The sequence below is a fragment of the Aedes albopictus genome, chromosome 2 (genome assembly GCF_035046485.1).
Source record: "Aedes albopictus strain Foshan chromosome 2, AalbF5, whole genome shotgun sequence".
NCBI lineage: Eukaryota > Metazoa > Arthropoda > Insecta > Diptera > Culicidae > Aedes > Aedes albopictus.
The window spans coordinates 334,918,442-334,936,021 of NC_085137.1; the positions used below are offsets into that span (position 1 = coordinate 334,918,442).

Consider the following 17,580-nt stretch of genomic DNA (forward strand, 5'->3'; position numbering starts at 1 on the left):
TTACTGTACCGAGGTGAGTCAGGGTGATGCAATGTTGTTGCAATACTTTTTGTGAGTCCGTACTTATGACGGGTAGTGTATGTTGGCAGCCACCTATAGCACTGGCGCCATCCTCAATGATATACACCTAGGTCATGGGCTTTCAATGATACGAGATACGAAAACAACCTAACTATTAAAACAGAGCACAAGGCAGGCAAATTTCTGTTGTCACATCTTAACCTAGGTAATAAGTAGTCGTGTTGTGATTCGAATTTGCATTGAATATTTATTTATCGTTCGTATTTTTTTTTTGTATTTTTTTTCTTGCATGAAAATAAAATTCATTTAAACCAGTTCCTTATCATGTCCAGTTAAACGAAGCATTGGTCATCATCAAATGTTATTCATCTCATCACTAAAACAATGTTTGTTTTACGCTAAATTAAATAATGACTTAAACCTAATCAACGATACATTAAGAAGATACTGGTGCCGACGTGTTGGCTGTGGTTGCGTCAGTAGCTGTAGAAGCCGAATCGGATGGCAGCGATTCTGTGATCGCTAACCAAGGCAGCCTTTTCTGTAGTTCTACTCGGTACCTCGGATGGCTGATGGCGTACACGTACGGATCTAGACAGGCGACGAATTTACATGCACAAGCTGGGAACATAGTAACACCCGGCGTCAGCAAGGTCTTATCTCCAAACGCTCCAATCAAGGCCAGCACAGCATATGGCGTCCAGGATGCCACGAACAGAAAACAGACCGTTATGGCGGCCTTGGCAATCCGCACCTCAACGGAAGTGTTGGCTTGGTTTTGGTTCGATCGCAATGAATCTACATTCATTTTCTTGGCCTGTTCGCGTAGGGCCTTCTCGTGATTTACAACATGACTTACGATTTGACTGTAGTAATAGATAATCAGGCTCATCGGAAGTACGTAGCTGAATGTGAATATGGTACCAACAAACATACGATTGTCGAATGTGTTGGTCAGATAGTCGAAGGTGCATGAAGTCAGGTAACCCTCTGAAATATGACAGAAAACAAATACAGGGTGTTAGGTTGATGAGTGCAAACTTTTTAAAGGGAGATAGAGGACCATAAATGGAGAAAAAAATTGTTCTACGCATATGGTCAAATCTCAACCGTTACGTAGTTATTGAACTTCCCATGTTTTTGACTCTTATTGCCTTAACTGGCAATAACTTGGAAATGGTCAAACTTTTCGAAGTTTTTTTTACCCTTATTCGAGAGGTTAGTAAATTTTCTATCAAATGGCATCTTTGAATCGATTGGTTTAGTTAAATAACTAAGTTTTCTAGAGCAAAATAGCTGAAAATAGTGTATTTTTATTGGTTTTTGTCAATTATCTTTGAAACATGCGTAATAAATTAAATTTTTTTCTTAGGCAAAGTTGTGGCTCCTGTTACACTCTTCAATTCGTTCTTTGACAATAAACTTCTAGCTCTTATCGTTTTCTTGCAATTTTGATTTAAATGTGCGGCACAATGCGCAAAAAAGTGCTTTGCATGACAATTGCAAATTTATGATCTGAAATGCGATGTTAAAATCGAAATTGCAACAAAACGATAAGAGATTGTAAAGTGAAACAGGGGCCACAACTTTGCCTAAGAAAGAATTTTAATTTATTACGCATGTTTCAAAGATAATTGACAAAACCCAATAAAAATACACTATTTTCAGCTGTTTTGCTCTAGAAAACTTAGTTATTTAACTAAACCAATCGATTCAAAGATGCCATTTGATAGAAAATTTAATAATCTTTCGAATAAGGGCCAAAAAACTTCGATAAGTTCGACCATTTTCAAGTTATAGCCAGTTAAGGCAATAAGAGTCAAAAACATGGGAAGTTGAATAACTACGTAACGGTTGAGATTTGACCATATGTGTAGAACAATTTTTTTCACCATTTATGGTCCTCTATCACACTTTAAAAAGTTTGCACTCAGGAACCTAACACCCTGTATATCAAGATGTTAGAAAAAGTACAACAAAGACAAACAGATGTAACACTTGCAAAGTTACCATTGACTACGGTTTTAACAATTATTTTAAATCTTTTAACATCTGACCTCCATTACCAGAAGCGTGTTTCGCAAAAAGCTCGAACGGATTTGTTCCTAAAGTTGAACCGAGAGTTGAACGATGGCAGAGCAGCTAACAGGGAATCCTTCAGCGAAAATTGGTTAAACTCCAACCCGAAACCTGAGAAGAAACCAACCAACAACAAAGCCACAACTGTTGCACAAACGGAACTTGCAACGACTTTAATTTCACCTCCAGACATTTTCGACGTCCTTTCAGGGGTTTAGTTACTGAAGAGCCATTCAAGTGGCCGGACGATGCGTTGCCATACTATTTGATTTTCAGAAAATAACTTTTTCCACATACTGGTTGATTCCTTGTCAAATTTCCAACATAAATCATTCATTGATTTATTCTTAGGAGCTAAGGGGCGACCTGTGGCGATTTTTCCTTGAAAAACTGATTTCCCCAGGGTAAATTGTATGAAAACTTAAAACGGCTGGCGCGAAAATATAATTTCTCCAATCGAGCCAAAATTTTGCACAGTTTGTATGGTGCCGAAATGGAACTCAAAAAGTGTACAGGAATGAAAAGGGTTCGTTCAAATTGTGGTTCAAATATTACGTAACGGGGAGAGAGGGGGTCTGGCGCTGTACTGAACGAAAACCCCATCCCGAAACCGACTGATTTGTTCGACCATCCAATCCAAATCACCAAAATCGTGTTTTCGAATGACGATCAGTCATATCGCAATCATCCTAAAAGCGACGGAAGATTATCTCATTCGTGTGTGAGTCGACGCACGCTGTGTGAATGAACATTGGTTGCAAAGTGAAGGCAATACACAGTTTCGTCAAATACAGCCATCGATAGCGTGACTTGTTCCTCGATCATAATACTCGCGACGTTGTCAGTTTGGACTTTGCATGTTTCTTCTTGGACATGTTACCTTTTTGAAGTGGGTACCCGAAAGGGTATCCAGATCCAAAACACCGCCCAAATCAAAAGTTAAAAAAGAGAAGTGCTGAAAAAACTTTTATCCATAGAAAACAAAGTTGTTCGACCATATGGACGGCATTCCAATTTCATATGTCTGTCATCCAATTTCAGGATGACATCATACGGTCGGTGGAGTATTCGGTTTCCGACTGGCAATCGTTAAGGGGCGCGATCGTATCTCTCTTCAGTCAATTTTAGGCGGGGTTTCAGTTCAGTGTGTGCTACGCTTCATATGTCATTTTCGTTTTTGCGGCGGTGCTGCACCGCTTCGTGCTACACTTTTCACTGAAAAAACGAACATTTTTGGTGCAGTTACTTTGGTGTGCATGAATAAAAACCAAAATATTGACAACTTTGCAAACGCTGATTGGTGGGCACGGTGCCCTGCTACACTCTCGAATTTTTGAGTGCTGCACTATCTTGAGCTGTGCAGAAAAAGTGCTACCAACAATCAATATGCAACTAGCGAATTTTTTGTGACGCCACTTCGAACCACCCTATTCCCCCAGTCGGGCTTTTGACGTTTTCCACCTTGTTTTCCCGAGTGTTTTCCACGCTTTCAATGTAACACGACGCGCAATTTTTCTCTTCGTCTTTCCAACGGTTTCGATCACGTCACCCTTGAGTTGTCGATCAATGACAGTTTATCCTCCAGAAACCAAATTTTTGAAAGCGTTTTGTCTTTTCTTATGAATATTGTTCCGTTAGCGCATCAGCAAGCGAGTCTAGCAACCGCAAGGTTCTTGGTTCGAGATCGTTTGGCAGCAGATTTTTTTTAATGTGGCATGGTGCCATGGTAAAAAAAATGTCTTTGACTTTTCTCACAGTCGCTATAATTTTCGATTATAATTGCTCATTTAAATTATATGGATGAAATCCGAACATAAACCCATCATAAGCAGAGTTCATATTGCCTCTAATGAAAATGCCGATTTGAGAAAGGTTGCACGTATCAATGTCGATCTTCCCTAGCCGATAGATCTAGAGACCTACACACTTAATCTCCAAATTTGATCTCGGTAAACACGAATAACGAACTCAATCGGTAAAGATTAGTTCAACTGAAATGTCGTTAAAATTTGACAGTTCATAAAAAAGAACTTGTCAAAAGTAACGAAATTCGGTAATTTACGTTCATTACTGATTATCGGCAAACTTTTTTGCCACAGCAATCGGTAATCTAATCATATTGCTGAATTTCGGTAAAGTGCATCTGTCAAAAGTCAAAACGAGACATGTTTCCGGGTGCCATCTTCGAAAAAAAAAGGAAGAAGGATTTTTTGAAGCTGGAATGATTTTCGTAAGTAAAGCAATTGAACTCGCTTTTTGCTATTGATGTGTAAATATGATTCTGATATTAACATTCATTAATTTACTAATGCCTCTCTTAATTTCTTTTCAGTTCGTTGTTTTGGATAGAGCGCTGTTGAAGGAGTGCCGGATTCTCACTCTAAAAACCTGCCAGTTTGATTGCTGCCAGCAGATAGAAAACCAGCAAAGCTAGCAAAATAGTCCGCATCAAGCAAATCGGTCATAAATCCACCCGAAATGGTAGATGTCCACAAAGACCGCCCGGAAAAGTGCTCCCTCGTCCGGCAGAGTAAAAATGCCGCATCATCACCGACCGGGAATGGTAGCTCTGCAAAAAATCCGTCGCTACCTACAGTCCGTTGTCGTTCCAGCGCTTGGTGCGTGATTTCTAAGGCGGATCTGCGCTTCGAATGCATCACCGTTGCTGCCCTGCAGGAAGCCAGCGAAGAGTACCGGATTGTTCAAGGACACCATCTGTGCACGATCCATGCCGAGAGCGTCAGCCGAAGGACATCCATCTGGTCCGGCACATCGGTGGCGAGCGTGCGAGGAAGTGACCCCGGGAGAAGTGTAAAATTGTATTCAGGAGTATGCATTTTTTTGCGTTATTTGTTGGTTATTTGCTTGTATGAATAAAAATGTTGGCATATTCATCATTTTCGTTTTATTTTACTTCTTCTTATCAATAAGCATGAAAGAAAATAAACATTTACTGAATTTCGGTAATAATGTGTGCCGAAGTTTTCGGCAATGTATTACCGAACCACTCGTCAAAGTTTGACAGTTGATGTTTGTCAAGTTTGCAGGTTAGTCGGCAATTTGAACTTTTACCGAGATTTTTACCGAGTGCTCAGCTGTTGGATTCTCGGCGATTTATTTTGCCGGCCTCGGCAAATTAAATTAAGTGTGTAAACTGATGACCCCACAAGCTAACATTACGTCTGAAAAAAATCTGTACGATCCAGTACGAACCTAAAAAGTCCACAATTGTTCCCCGAGTAGGTAGGAGCAATGATATTGCACGGTTCTACAAATGTAACCCCAAGCCAAACCTCAATTTACGGCATTGGTTGAGCGGAAGAGCTGAAAGAGCGCCTCAGGAAACTGGGCGCTCTCAGCAGACTGCAAGCAAGACTACCCGTAACACACGGTGTACAACATTTAGAATTTGTATGCCGTGCCAGTAACAGAAGAATCAATTCCAACACTCTAGGTAGTTTATAGTCCCATTAGTCGCATTCACCGATACTAGAAATATTTCTTGCAATTGAGGAATAAAGCAATTAAACTTCCGGTCGTGGCTTTCAGCAATTCTTTTCGTCTGACTCGAGGGGCGAATCACTAGCGCATTTTTGATTCAACCTTGCGTATTGACGTACGCATTGGCGCATTTTGTTACGCATTAGCGTATTAAGGTACGCATTTCTAAAATTGAACAACACCTGTCAAAGTTTTACAGCTTGCACTTATTGCGGATTTTTTGAAAAAATTCCACTTTGCGGTAGCCGCCGAGTTCTACCGCAGCTGTCAAAGTCCTACCGCAGCCCTGAAAATCATCATATCATTGAAACAGACGGTTTAATCAAAGTATGCTTGCAATGTGAATTGCTCTGGGAAGCAACAACAAACAATGATCATCGGCGTCGTATCCAAGGCATCTTTGACCCGATTGATGATAACTTGGTGAAAATCAGTAGTCTGACAGCTGCGGTAGCTTTCCCAATCTTCCGTGAAACGGAAATTTTTCTCTAAATTAGCAATACCAACGCATTGATAAAATTGTTCGTATTTTTATTCGCATTGACAAAAAAACTTGCAGTTTTCTACGCATTGATAGAAAACACGCATTTTTCTACGCATTGATAGAAAACACGCATTTTTATGCGCATTGGTGGAACTCTCGCATTTTTATACGCATTGATAAATAACACGCATTTTCCTACGCATTGGCGTATTTTTCAACAAATTAACTGAATTATTCAGTTCAAATGGCAGTCACCGTAAAAACTTTCTGCCAGGAAGCGCTCATCCTAGTCTTCAAAGCCAATCCGTATCCCGAAGTTACGGATCTAAGGGGCTGCCCATTTATTACGTAAGGGGATTTTCAAGGTTTTTCGACACCCCCACCTCCCTGGTAAGATTTTTTGTATGAGAAGCCAAATATTTTTGTATGGCACGTAAGATTTCACAAACCCCCCTCCCCCCATAAACCCTTACGTGATTAATGGACAGCCCCTAACTTTGGGATCTAATTTGCCGACTCCCCCTACGAACACGTGTTCGTACGAAACTGGGCTTCACAAAAATATTTGAGCGAAGCCAAAGTGTTTTTGTGTCCCGTGTAATATCTCCCAGCTCTACCGGAGGCGACATCCCGCTGATGGGTAAATAAAATTTTGACAGTCGACCAACGCGCAGGTATTTTTTACTCGGGTTTCACGTTTTGGCAAAACAGCGCATCAGCGAGATGGCGTACATGCAGTAGTGTGCGTGCGTCGTTCGTCAGTCACCCAGCCAGCCAGCAGCAGTTTAGTTTTCAGTTTAGTCAGTGTAGTGAAGGTGATTGTGAAAAAAAACAAAAGAGCACTACCAGCGAATCATCCATCATACGAAGGGAAGGAAAAACACTTTCGATCGAATTGCTCTGCGCGGCGTCAAGTGTGTAAATAAATATTTCCAAATTTTCAGCTCGAGAAAATCCCGTTATCGTAAAGTTTGTTTTTGCAGGAAAATCGTTTTAGAACAAGCAACGCAGCGCAGTGATGGAAACCCGATAGGAAGGGCAGGAGGTGCGTGTTTTTGCGCTGGACGAGTGACCTAACATCGCACTGCATCAGCATTTTCATCGGAAAAGGGAGGTGGTGGCGGAGCACCAGCAGCTGAGAAAAGTGTAATTAGCTTTTCTAATCAAAATTGATTTCGATTAGGATTGGGTTTTGCTAGCGGTGAAGTGATTTCAGGTTTGTGTGGTGAGCTACTCGGGAGGTTTTCCCAGTGAAATTGAATTCTACAAAGAGGAAAAAATGTCAAACAAGATAAATAACCCGAAGAGACGAGAAGTGACTGGCTCGTCTTCATCAAATTCCTCCATTTCATCGGTCGGAGCGGGTGATAATGGAATTTCGGCAGATTTGGCTTCGTTGTTCGAGTGTCCGGTTTGCTTTGACTACGTGCTACCGCCGATTCTGCAGTGCCAGAGTGGCCACTTGGTGTGCACCAGCTGCCGCTCCAAATTGACCTGTTGTCCCACATGCCGCGGTTCCCTGGGCAACATCCGCAATCTGGCCATGGAAAAGGTGGCATCCAATGTAAAATTTCCCTGCAAACATTCGAACCACGGTTGTACCGTGTCGTTGGTCTACACCGAGAAAGCGGAACACGAGGAAGCCTGCGAGTTCCGTCCGTATCTTTGTCCGTGTCCAGGAGCGTCATGCAAATGGCAGGGATCACTGGACTACGTTATGCCACATCTGATGATGTCCCACAAAAGCATTACCACACTCCAAGGGGAAGATATTGTTTTCCTGGCGACGGACATCAATCTTCCCGGTGCGGTCGATTGGGTCATGATGCAGTCCTGCTTCGGTCACCACTTTATGCTGGTGTTGGAGAAGCAAGAGAAGTACGACGGACATCAGCAGTTCTACGCGATTGTCCAGCTGATTGGATCTCGAAAAGAGGCAGAGAATTTTGCCTACCGATTGGAACTGAACGGTAACCGGCGCCGGCTAACGTGGGAAGCTATGCCTCGATCGATCCATGAAGGTGTGGCCAGTGCGATCCTCAATTCGGACTGTCTGGTGTTCGATACCTCAATCGCACAGCTCTTCGCGGACAATGGCAACCTCGGAATCAATGTGACAATTTCCGTAGTTTAAACGAGGCGACTTTCCTCCGCTTTTGTTGACTTTCACACTACTTTAATTATATATTAACCTATATACAATTAATTTATCAATCGCAAAAACACATGCATTCATTGCACCATTCACACATCTAACTAAACTGAAACGTTAATGGTGATTTTTGTGGTGAAAATTCGATATCGGACACGAGGAGGTCTCTCCGCGAAACAATCATCCCCATATTACACAAAACAAAACATTTTTAGTAGCTACAAATATGCAGTATATTGGTAGGTTTCTCGATAGAAAATTTGAAAACGCGTTTCAGGGATCCCTTCCCTGCAATTACAGAGATAGAACGAGAGTGGCAGTGCGAATCAAAACGCGGTTATTAATTGCAAAGGTTTTTTTTTTCTTTCGTTCGTTTGTTCGCGCGTGCATATTATATAGTAGCTGGTAGTGTCGTCAGGATGTAACATTTTCACAGTCAATAAACAAATTTTATTGAAGTAATCTAATGAAAAAATGTTGATGCTGTCGTTTCGGTCCGAAATCCCGTGCTTGTCTCTTAGGTAAATTTATTTAACAACATAAACAGATTAGGTACCTTCTACAACAAAATTATCATATTTATCAATGACCCATTGACCCACCCGTATGATCGTAGCGGTATACGCTCGGGTATTCAGCAAGACCGCGGAAAGTGAGTGTGATGTGTTCGATTCCCGGTCGGTCCAAGATCTAACGGACATGTCCTTGATTTGGTCATAGAGTATCTAGGCGTGGTTTGAAATTGACTGAGTTATTGCAAGAAAGTTCCCAGAGTACCAGTCCAAGTGGCTCGGTACTCTATAGCTATAATATTAGGATCCACTCAACGTATACACTAGCGAATATGCAAGTGATTGACCACCAGTGTTTCTAGTGGACCGATCATGACATTAAGGCGAAACTGGATCCATTTCCTCATTTGTTTGGTTTTTGATTTTTTATAAAATAACAAAGCAATATTTTCAAAATCTGTTTTCGTACAAATGTAGAGTATGGATCAATAGGGCAGTTCAGACTTTAAACATGTCCAAAATTCAAAGCTCCCATATGTTCATTACAATCCTTGGTGCAAAACTAGAGTCCTGTCAAATTTTCAGCCATTTCGGTGGTGATTTAATGGTGGCCCAAAAGCAAAATAGGTTTATATGGGAATTACTATGAAGAATTTTCAAAAAAGGTTCTCCGCGCTGTACAGCATTAACACATAGATGAAGTCATAGGGTCAAAGCCGAATTGAATTCTTCAGATCTCAATTATGAATGTTGCCGAAGACCGGAACTTATTTCGACAATCGGGTAAAAAGTTATTGAACAATTTCTCACTCGCATGCGCATTTTCATACACGATGACCTGCAAGGTGTGCAAGAAGGTAACACGCATACTATGATTGCGTGTCGAGCATGTCGATCGAGCTGTGGTCTTCTGTTCAAGCATGCATGGACGATAATTGATTAATAACTTCTGTCTCGTGAGTCGAAACGAGTTGCGGTCTTCGGCAACATTCATCATTGAGGTCTGAAGAATTCAATTCGGCTTTGACCCTATGACGTCATCCATGTATTGATGCTCTACAGCGTGGAGAACCTTTTTTGAAAATTCTCCATAGTAATTCCCATATAAACCTATTTTGCTTTTGGGCCACCATTAAATCACCACCGAAATGGCTGAAAATTTGACAGGACTCTAGTTTTGCACCAAGGATTGTAATGAACATATGGGAGATTTGAATTTTTGACATGTTTAAAGTCTGAACTGCCCTAATGGATCAAGGTATCTCCTGATTTTTTTTTCGTGGTGGAAAATGTTCTTCGTTTTTGCAGAAACCATTTTTGAATAAAATTTCACAAAAAAATGGTTTCTGCAAAAATGGAAAACTTTTTCCACCACAAAAAAATCAGAAGATAGGGGTAGGCGGGGCAATATGGACACCCTAAGGTTTTTGCTAATTTTACCTGGCAAGATGTCAAAAAAGTTTAGTTTTTTGATACATGTATCCTTTTAAAGTCTATTTAGCATCTATTGCATAAGAATGCTGACGAAGATAAATGATTTATCCACTTCAAAAAATGTTATGAAAAATGTTTGTTTTTCATGACCATCTTCAAGCATACAGGGCAGAATGGACACCCCCATGGGGCAATATGGACACCATGAGACTTTTACGAATTTCGTACATTATTTACACCTATAAAGTATTTTTTTTTTGACCAGGTGGAGCTGCAGGACAGCTGATAGCAAGGCCTGGACCCTTTCCCAACTTTCCCCCTACTAGGACCAATACTCACGATGGACTAGACGACGTCGTCAACTTGAGCAAAGTGTGTAGTAATTAGCATTGGGTCGTAGTAGTTTTTAAAAACACTGTTTTGAACTTTTCCCATCGCACTAGTGTTTTGATCGAATGGAAGCTCCAAAGATGATTTGATAATTGAACAATATTTCAGTAATCGAAAATCTCCGAGGTCACTGGACAACATTCAGAGAGAAAAAAGGCTGTCTATGTTAACGCCTTCAGAGTACTATTCATAAGAAATATACAAAGAGCAAAAAAAATGTGTCGTAGCAAATTTTTAAAGATTTGATATTTCTGAAAATTATTCGAAGACAGCTACCAGAACTAGCGTTTTTAGCCAATATGGGCAACTAGTTTGTCTGGCAGCTTCCCCAAACAATAATCAGATAATATCCTCAGTTATTTTATAATACATTCTGAAAATTATTTCAAGCTGATTACCAATAGTGTCAATAACCGATGTTAGTCATTGACAGCACCAGCATCATCCCCAAATAACTCTCATATTAGTGTTAGATAACACTTTTTGAGCTTCCATTCGATGTTGTAAAGAAATTAGTCAAACCCTTTACGTCAAAATATAGTCTATAATGTATCAAATTGTGTTCCTAATTTCGCTAGTCATCTTCTGCATATCTGTGATCATCTCAGTCCAAAGTAATATTATATCCACCGTAACCCGTTACATTGTCACCCGTCCTAAGTCCTAAAGAAATATGTAACTATGTATGTATGTATGCTTTTGGTCAGTGAAATAATACCGTCTAAGATATAAAAACAAAAAAGTTCAGTTAACTGATTTTTGATAAAAATAAAAATGATAATGGTTATTTGTCAACTTTCATCTATTCCTTCCTACAAAACCTATAAAAATAAGAAATACAAATATAAACTCCTAAAACCAACAGTTTTATCTTTACCTAATCAGTCCATAATTTTCTAATTGTAATGAATCTAATCTGTAAGGCTGTAAGTCAACTTATCCTAGCGTCCCCTGTCCTGTGTACTAACGAATTCAAGTAATGAATGATGAGTGTAACGCAGAGACCTCATCTACCCACTCTTGCGTTACGTTAAATTTAACAATTATTGTTAAATTTGAGAAAATTCAAAGAATGCAAAGATTAGGTCTATGCAAGCTGAATTATAATTTGTTTTTGACTTGTGATAAATGCACAACGGATACTCCTTTGGTTCCCATTAGCACTTACGGCGATTCCTTCACTTGCGCTCAACTCGTAAACTAGATATATCTAGCTCTCAAAGTCCAAGCGGTGGTGAATGAACTGGCGCTAAAGTGCTAATGGGTTAAGCCCTCCCATCGCGTCAAGATCGAATATCCAGGGGGAGGAGACACCTATAAAGTCATTTCATTACAAAACAACTATTATGGATGAATAATACGCCGAAGTAGTTCATTTTTGTTCAGTTAATTTAAATTCAGGCTGTTTTGGATAAAGCTTCGTTTTTGTTGGCATGTACAGCGTGCCTAGAACAACTATTTTCAAAAAGAATCCTAATCGACAGCTGGAACAACACTAAAATATCGATCAACGAAGTTCAAAAACCGCGGTGTAGAAATGCGTGGAATGCATCTTCAGGTGATGAGGCAACTTCTTAGCAGCTTTGCTAACGGGCACAGGTTTCAGTCAAATTTCAGTACTTGCAAAACCATTTTATTTTTTACCGTATGCGTGATAATGTTTGCACCATCGTACAAATAAGGTACCCATATCACCTGTACTCACAATGTCTTGGTTTTTATTGCATGTACGTAAGCTCTAACTCATATCACAGTAGGTTGCGGGTAAAAAAATCCGATTTCTTAAGTTTAAAATTTGCACCATGAAGGGGTAGCAGCGGTAGTCGGGACTTGTCCACGCGCAAATGTTAAAAAAGACATTTCAGGAGTGTTCAGGAGAACCGTAAAACAGTCTTAGACCGAAAAAAAGCAAGGGCAACTATTCCCGAAGGTGTCCACTGGTCGTCCAAGGTTAACATGGATTAAGAAAGCTATCGCTGCCACCAAAAATAAGATTTGGATGAATTATATGCGCTCAATGAGAAAAATGGCAAAGAAACGCGAAATCAGCGACTTAACGGCATGGCATATCGAAAAGAAAAATTACGGTGGCCTTTATGATCCTTCGACCATAGAAAAAAAACTTATATTATTACCAATGGCATCCAGGAGCTACGAGTAGCGCCATATAAGAAAGTCTTGAATTTGCCCGAACGCAACCTCCGTTTTTTTCGATTTCCGAAAAACTATCGATCCGTACCAAATTCCAGAATCAATAGTTATTATAACTTTTGTTTGTGTGCCAATGTCTACCCCAAGTAACACAGCTTGCTATATAATAGTTTAAAATACACTTTTTTGCAATTTCTCATCGTAATAGGCTGTTTTACCTCACGCAAATCTGACAGGAAAAGGCCTACTTTCCCACATCAAACTAACAGTGCTGTAATGGTTCATTACAGCACTGATTTGCGTTGCGTAATGAACCATTACAGCACTGTTTTCAGTTTTGCTCAACTTCTTGATGATTGCTGGACGCAGTTTTGAAAAATTGTGACAACTGCACAGTATAACCTGCTATGATCAGATTTTCTTAAGGTGAATATATAACGAAGCCACACCTCGAATTTTCAAGAGCACAAATCTGAGGAACCAATAAACGGATTGCGCTGAAAAGTTGATCGGTTGGTGACCCGCTGGTGGTGACCAATCGATCAACTTTTCAGCGCAAATCAACACTCGGTTCTTTAGATTTGTGCTTTTGAAAATTTGAAGTGTGGCTTCGTTATATATTCACCTTAAACATAACTATGATCATCAGTGTGCAGTTTGATGCAAAAGTTGTGTTAAAAACTATCCTCAAGCGGTAATTTATGAACTTGCAAAAAACGTTGTACGCAACTCGGTGCAGAACTCGATTTTTACAGCACTCGTCGTAATTATCCAACTCGGCAAGCCTCGTTGGATAAATGTACGACTCGTGCTGTAAAAATCGTCATTCTGCACCTTGTTGCGTAAACTACTATTCATACAAGTTCTGTTGTATTTTTCTTGCATTATTAACGTAATATTGAACACTTATATATTCAAAACAGCGCAAAAAATGGCGGCTTATAAAACATCTTTTAGGTTATATAAGATGTATCCCAATACACATATAGTACTAATAGATGCGTTCCATCCAGCTTTCATGTATTGATTAGCTCAAATTAAGTTTTCCTGTCAATAAAAAAGCTTGTAAAATACTTTAATAATACAATTATATTCATTGGCTGTAATTAAGTTACTTCAACGTTATATAACATATAACTTTTATATGACATATCATATGCATAGGTTGCACTTAGGCTATACTTAAGTTGTACTTAGGCTACACAACCTACCGGTATCATTGATTTTACAAACCAGTACTGATACAAAATATATGAATGCGTACCCTAAGTAGCAACCGGAAAAACAAAGGTGAAAATATACTCTTGCAAATTTGGAAAAAAAAATTAAGTGATAAGTGGGACTGACCAAGAATGACATTTTGTAACCAATTCCTATGAAATTCAAATACATTGAATGGCCAACACTCAATAGCAGTAGAGACATTCCACTTGCGGTTTGAGATTTATGGTGAATTTTTACTCATCCAAAATTCAACCGCCATTTCATTTAATTGTAAATTATAAGTTGATCCAACTGAATAGTACGGTTTGATGAAATCTTTTTCTCAATCCTCACGAAAAGCAATATGGCAGCTCTTATATGTGGTTTACAGTGTCGTTCAAAAATATTAAGATCTATTTCAATTTCTAACAAAGTCAGAAATTTGAATTGATCTTAACCAGTCAGCTCAATACTGGCTTTTACTCAAGTAAGATTTAAAAATATGTAGTTAAAACAAAAATAATTTTCATTAAAAAAAGCAAAAGAAATGTTTCAATTTGTTACATATTTTTATTTGTTTATTTATTTAACATTTTTTGACCGGTACTATAATCTGAACAAAATATACTAAACAACACCACAACAGCTTGTGGAAGACAGTTTTAACAGCATTGATAATACATCAAAAATACATGTTTTCAACCAAACTACACATTAGCCATATTTTTGGTTTGTGAAAATCTGTACAACGTTGAAATAACTTCTATATAACAACATTCTTAACAACACAACAGCTGTCAAAATCAGAGATGGCATTTCACCGTAGCGATTCACTGCGGCGTCAGTTTATCGACCACACTGGGGATAGGAACATTGTTCACCACACCAAGAAGCCAGTTTCTCTTGTTTTGGGTGGTAGGCAGAGATGGAAACACTCTCATCGTGAATCAACTCGCGAGTGTAAAAGCAACAAATGGTTTACTCACGGTGCCGAGAGTAAGCCATGTGTGAGTTTATTCGCACCCGCTTGCTTCACGAGTATGAAGCAAAGCAAAAACAAAAACACTCATGAATTTTTATTCGCGAAGAACAAGTGGAGATGCGGGAATTGCATTTTAGTGCGATTTTAATAGCAAAACAAGTAATTATCCATCAGATAGTAGTGGTTTGTGCTTTATTGTGCCTGGAAAGATAATCTGTCGGCCGTGTAAATTCGTTTTTTTTTCACAAAATTGAAAAATGTTCAGAGCTGCTTCGCGAATCAATCACGAGTGCGACCAGCTTCGTTAGCTCGCGAGTGAAAGAAGTGCGAATATATTCTGGCTTCTGTTGTTCACGAGTAGGACAGCTATGCGTTTGTGTCTACTCAGCTGCATTCCTCACTGTTTTCCATCACTGGTGGTAGGTAGACCAAGCGCTAGTGCGTGCTCTTGCTCGACCGCCTCGGATCGAGTGTGGCTCACTCTTTCACGCGCATCGCTCTCCGGCGCTCTCCCGTGTTTTCACCCAGCAGTCACCGAATTATCACCATGGTGTCGCCGGTGCGAGAACTCTGCGGTGTTTCACCGCAGCGCGCACTCTGGCGCAAAAACCTCACTAGAGCGCGCGCCCGGGTGATTTTTTACACGGAGAAACTGAAAAACTCAAAATTAGGTACTTTTAAACTCAATTTTGAGTTCTTTTTCATCTCCCTTTTCATGCGCTCTTTCTGTTGTTGTCAGAGAGTGAAGAGAGAAACAGCCCAACTTTTGCAGTTCCGTGCGTCAAGCCAACACTGAGTTTCTAGCACAGTACTCAAATTTGGGTGAATACAACCTAGTCAAAATTTCGGTTGGGTGGAAAAAACTTAAAATTAGGTATTTTTTTCACATGGAAGCAAGCGGGAACAACCCAACAAAAACATCGATTCCATCAACTCAAAATTGGCTTGACGCACGCAACCCCGAAGTTGGGTGGAAAGAACTCACTTTTGGGTAGTTTCGTCTCTCCGTGTACACTTTCACCGAAGAGAATTTTAAATCGCTCTCGTCGCACTGTTGTGTGGCCCAGTGCTCAGGGAGCTAAGAGATTTATTTCTACCCACCAAGCTTGCGCGCATCCGAATCGCAGTGGTGGATCCACATATAAGAGAAGAGCTCCTGTTCAGATGCACAGCGTGAGTGGTTTATTTTCTATTTCTCTTTCCCACACTGAGGATATGGACATCTCTGGTCAAAATATCAAAACATTGCCAACAGTAACCTCACTATCGTTGTTTGTTTGTCGGGGAGGCTCGTCGGAAGATTGTAGTTTACGGATTACTCCGGATCTTCCATGATCACGAAGAATTACGAAGCCATATATCAGATCACTGAGACGGGGTCCCGGAGGGTTTCACACTAGCTGGAAGTCGAATGTGTGTAACCATCAACAGCAGCAGCTATCAATACCGGCAGTGTCGAATATATGAAATTAGTTCTTTTCGATTAATTCCAGAAAACGGGATCAACAAAATCTTGGTGCAGGATAGCTTATAGTTTGTTTTTGGTAGGTTGATATGACTGGAGTGGCCAAATAGATTCAGGCAGTTGCTTTAGTTTTGCGTAAATTGAACAGATTTTACAATATTTTCTCTGTTTGGGTGACGGAGTTCATATCGTAGGATTGGGTATAACGATAATCGCATTATTGAGGGTGGCCGACTAAGACACAATCACTGGTCGTAAGAGCAAATTATTCTTGAAAACAACTGGTTCTTGACACTAGCTGCCTTGAACCGCTCACCGTCTATGCGTCTGTGAAACGGAAAGTTCTAGATTGAGTTTAAATAAGGGCGAAAGTAACATGAGAGAGTTCTCTTCATCGACTCTCTCTTCTGCAAATTAAAGTGACAAGATGCAAATTCAATCGAACTTTTTTACACTTAGACGCTAGATTGCATCGCAACCTAGCGATTTATGCCCTAAAAGTGCAACCATACTTGCATCTTGTCACTTTAATTTGAAGAAGAGAGAGTCGATGAAGAGAACTCTCTCATGTTACTTTCGCCCTTATTTAAACTCAATCTAGAGTTATCAGGATTAGCATCCTAAAAATTCCCAAGTCAATTACAAATAGCTTCTTCTTGTTTTACTTTATAACGTTTCTACATGATAGATTTACCTCGTGTGTTATATTATTTTGTTGTTTAATTGTAATATAAAAGTTTTTCATGCGTTGTACCCCAAATGACATTTTTCGTTGCTGTTTGTTATCGCCTAATATATTTAGAGCTTGATTCCAACACAAGATGTATTATGAATCGCTTATAGTATACTTAAAAAACATCTTTTAAAATTGAAATATCTGAAGATGTTTTCTGTGTTACTTGGGACACCATTATGTAATGTCAAAATAAAAAAATAAATTCAAAAATTGTTAATCTTGACTTTGACACTACCACGGATACTTTTCGACATTTGCGCGTGGACAAATCACGAGCTAGGTTGCCACTTAGTCATTATGCAAGTGTAAAACTAAGAAAATCAACACTTTTTATTCACAGCCTACTAGGATATGAGTAATAGCTTAAATGCCTGCAAATAAAACTAATACATTGTCTTCACAAGTCAAACTGGAATTTTATTTGACGATGGTGCAAACATCACGCATACGGTACAGTTCGTGTACCGGCT

The 17,580-nt window shown here is 39.6% G+C and overlaps 2 protein-coding genes and 1 long non-coding RNA gene across 5 annotated transcripts in view; 2 read left to right on the plus strand and 1 right to left on the minus strand.

Annotated features, from left to right (window-relative positions):
- Positions 1-248: 248 nt before the first annotated feature.
- Positions 249-17,580, minus strand: part of LOC109398017 (opsin, ultraviolet-sensitive) — a 33,590-nt gene continuing 16,258 nt past the window's right edge. The window contains exon 5 of the mRNA XM_062852584.1: positions 249-1,011. Within this exon, the coding sequence (XP_062708568.1) occupies positions 458-1,011 (554 nt within the window). The 3' untranslated portion in view covers positions 249-457. The remainder of the gene's footprint in view (positions 1,012-17,580) is intronic.
- LOC134288268 (uncharacterized) lies at positions 4,025-4,997 on the plus strand. Its single transcript, XR_009997860.1, has 2 exons — positions 4,025-4,330; positions 4,433-4,997. It is a non-coding gene; the product is annotated as an uncharacterized LOC134288268 (long non-coding RNA).
- Positions 6,817-8,346, plus strand: LOC109398018 (E3 ubiquitin-protein ligase sina). Of its 3 annotated transcripts, XM_019670359.3 has the most exons (3): positions 6,817-7,003; positions 7,069-7,231; positions 7,302-8,346. In XM_019670359.3, the coding sequence occupies exon 3, from the start codon at positions 7,365-7,367 to the stop codon at positions 8,217-8,219; it is 855 nt and encodes a 284-aa protein (XP_019525904.1). In that variant the 5' UTR covers positions 6,817-7,003; positions 7,069-7,231; positions 7,302-7,364; the 3' UTR covers positions 8,220-8,346. The 3 variants fall into 3 exon arrangements, with proteins under 3 accessions (XP_019525904.1, XP_062708569.1, XP_019525905.1); XM_062852585.1 differs by having other exon boundaries at positions 6,818-7,003; positions 7,069-8,346; XM_019670360.3 differs by having other exon boundaries at positions 6,818-6,999; positions 7,069-8,346.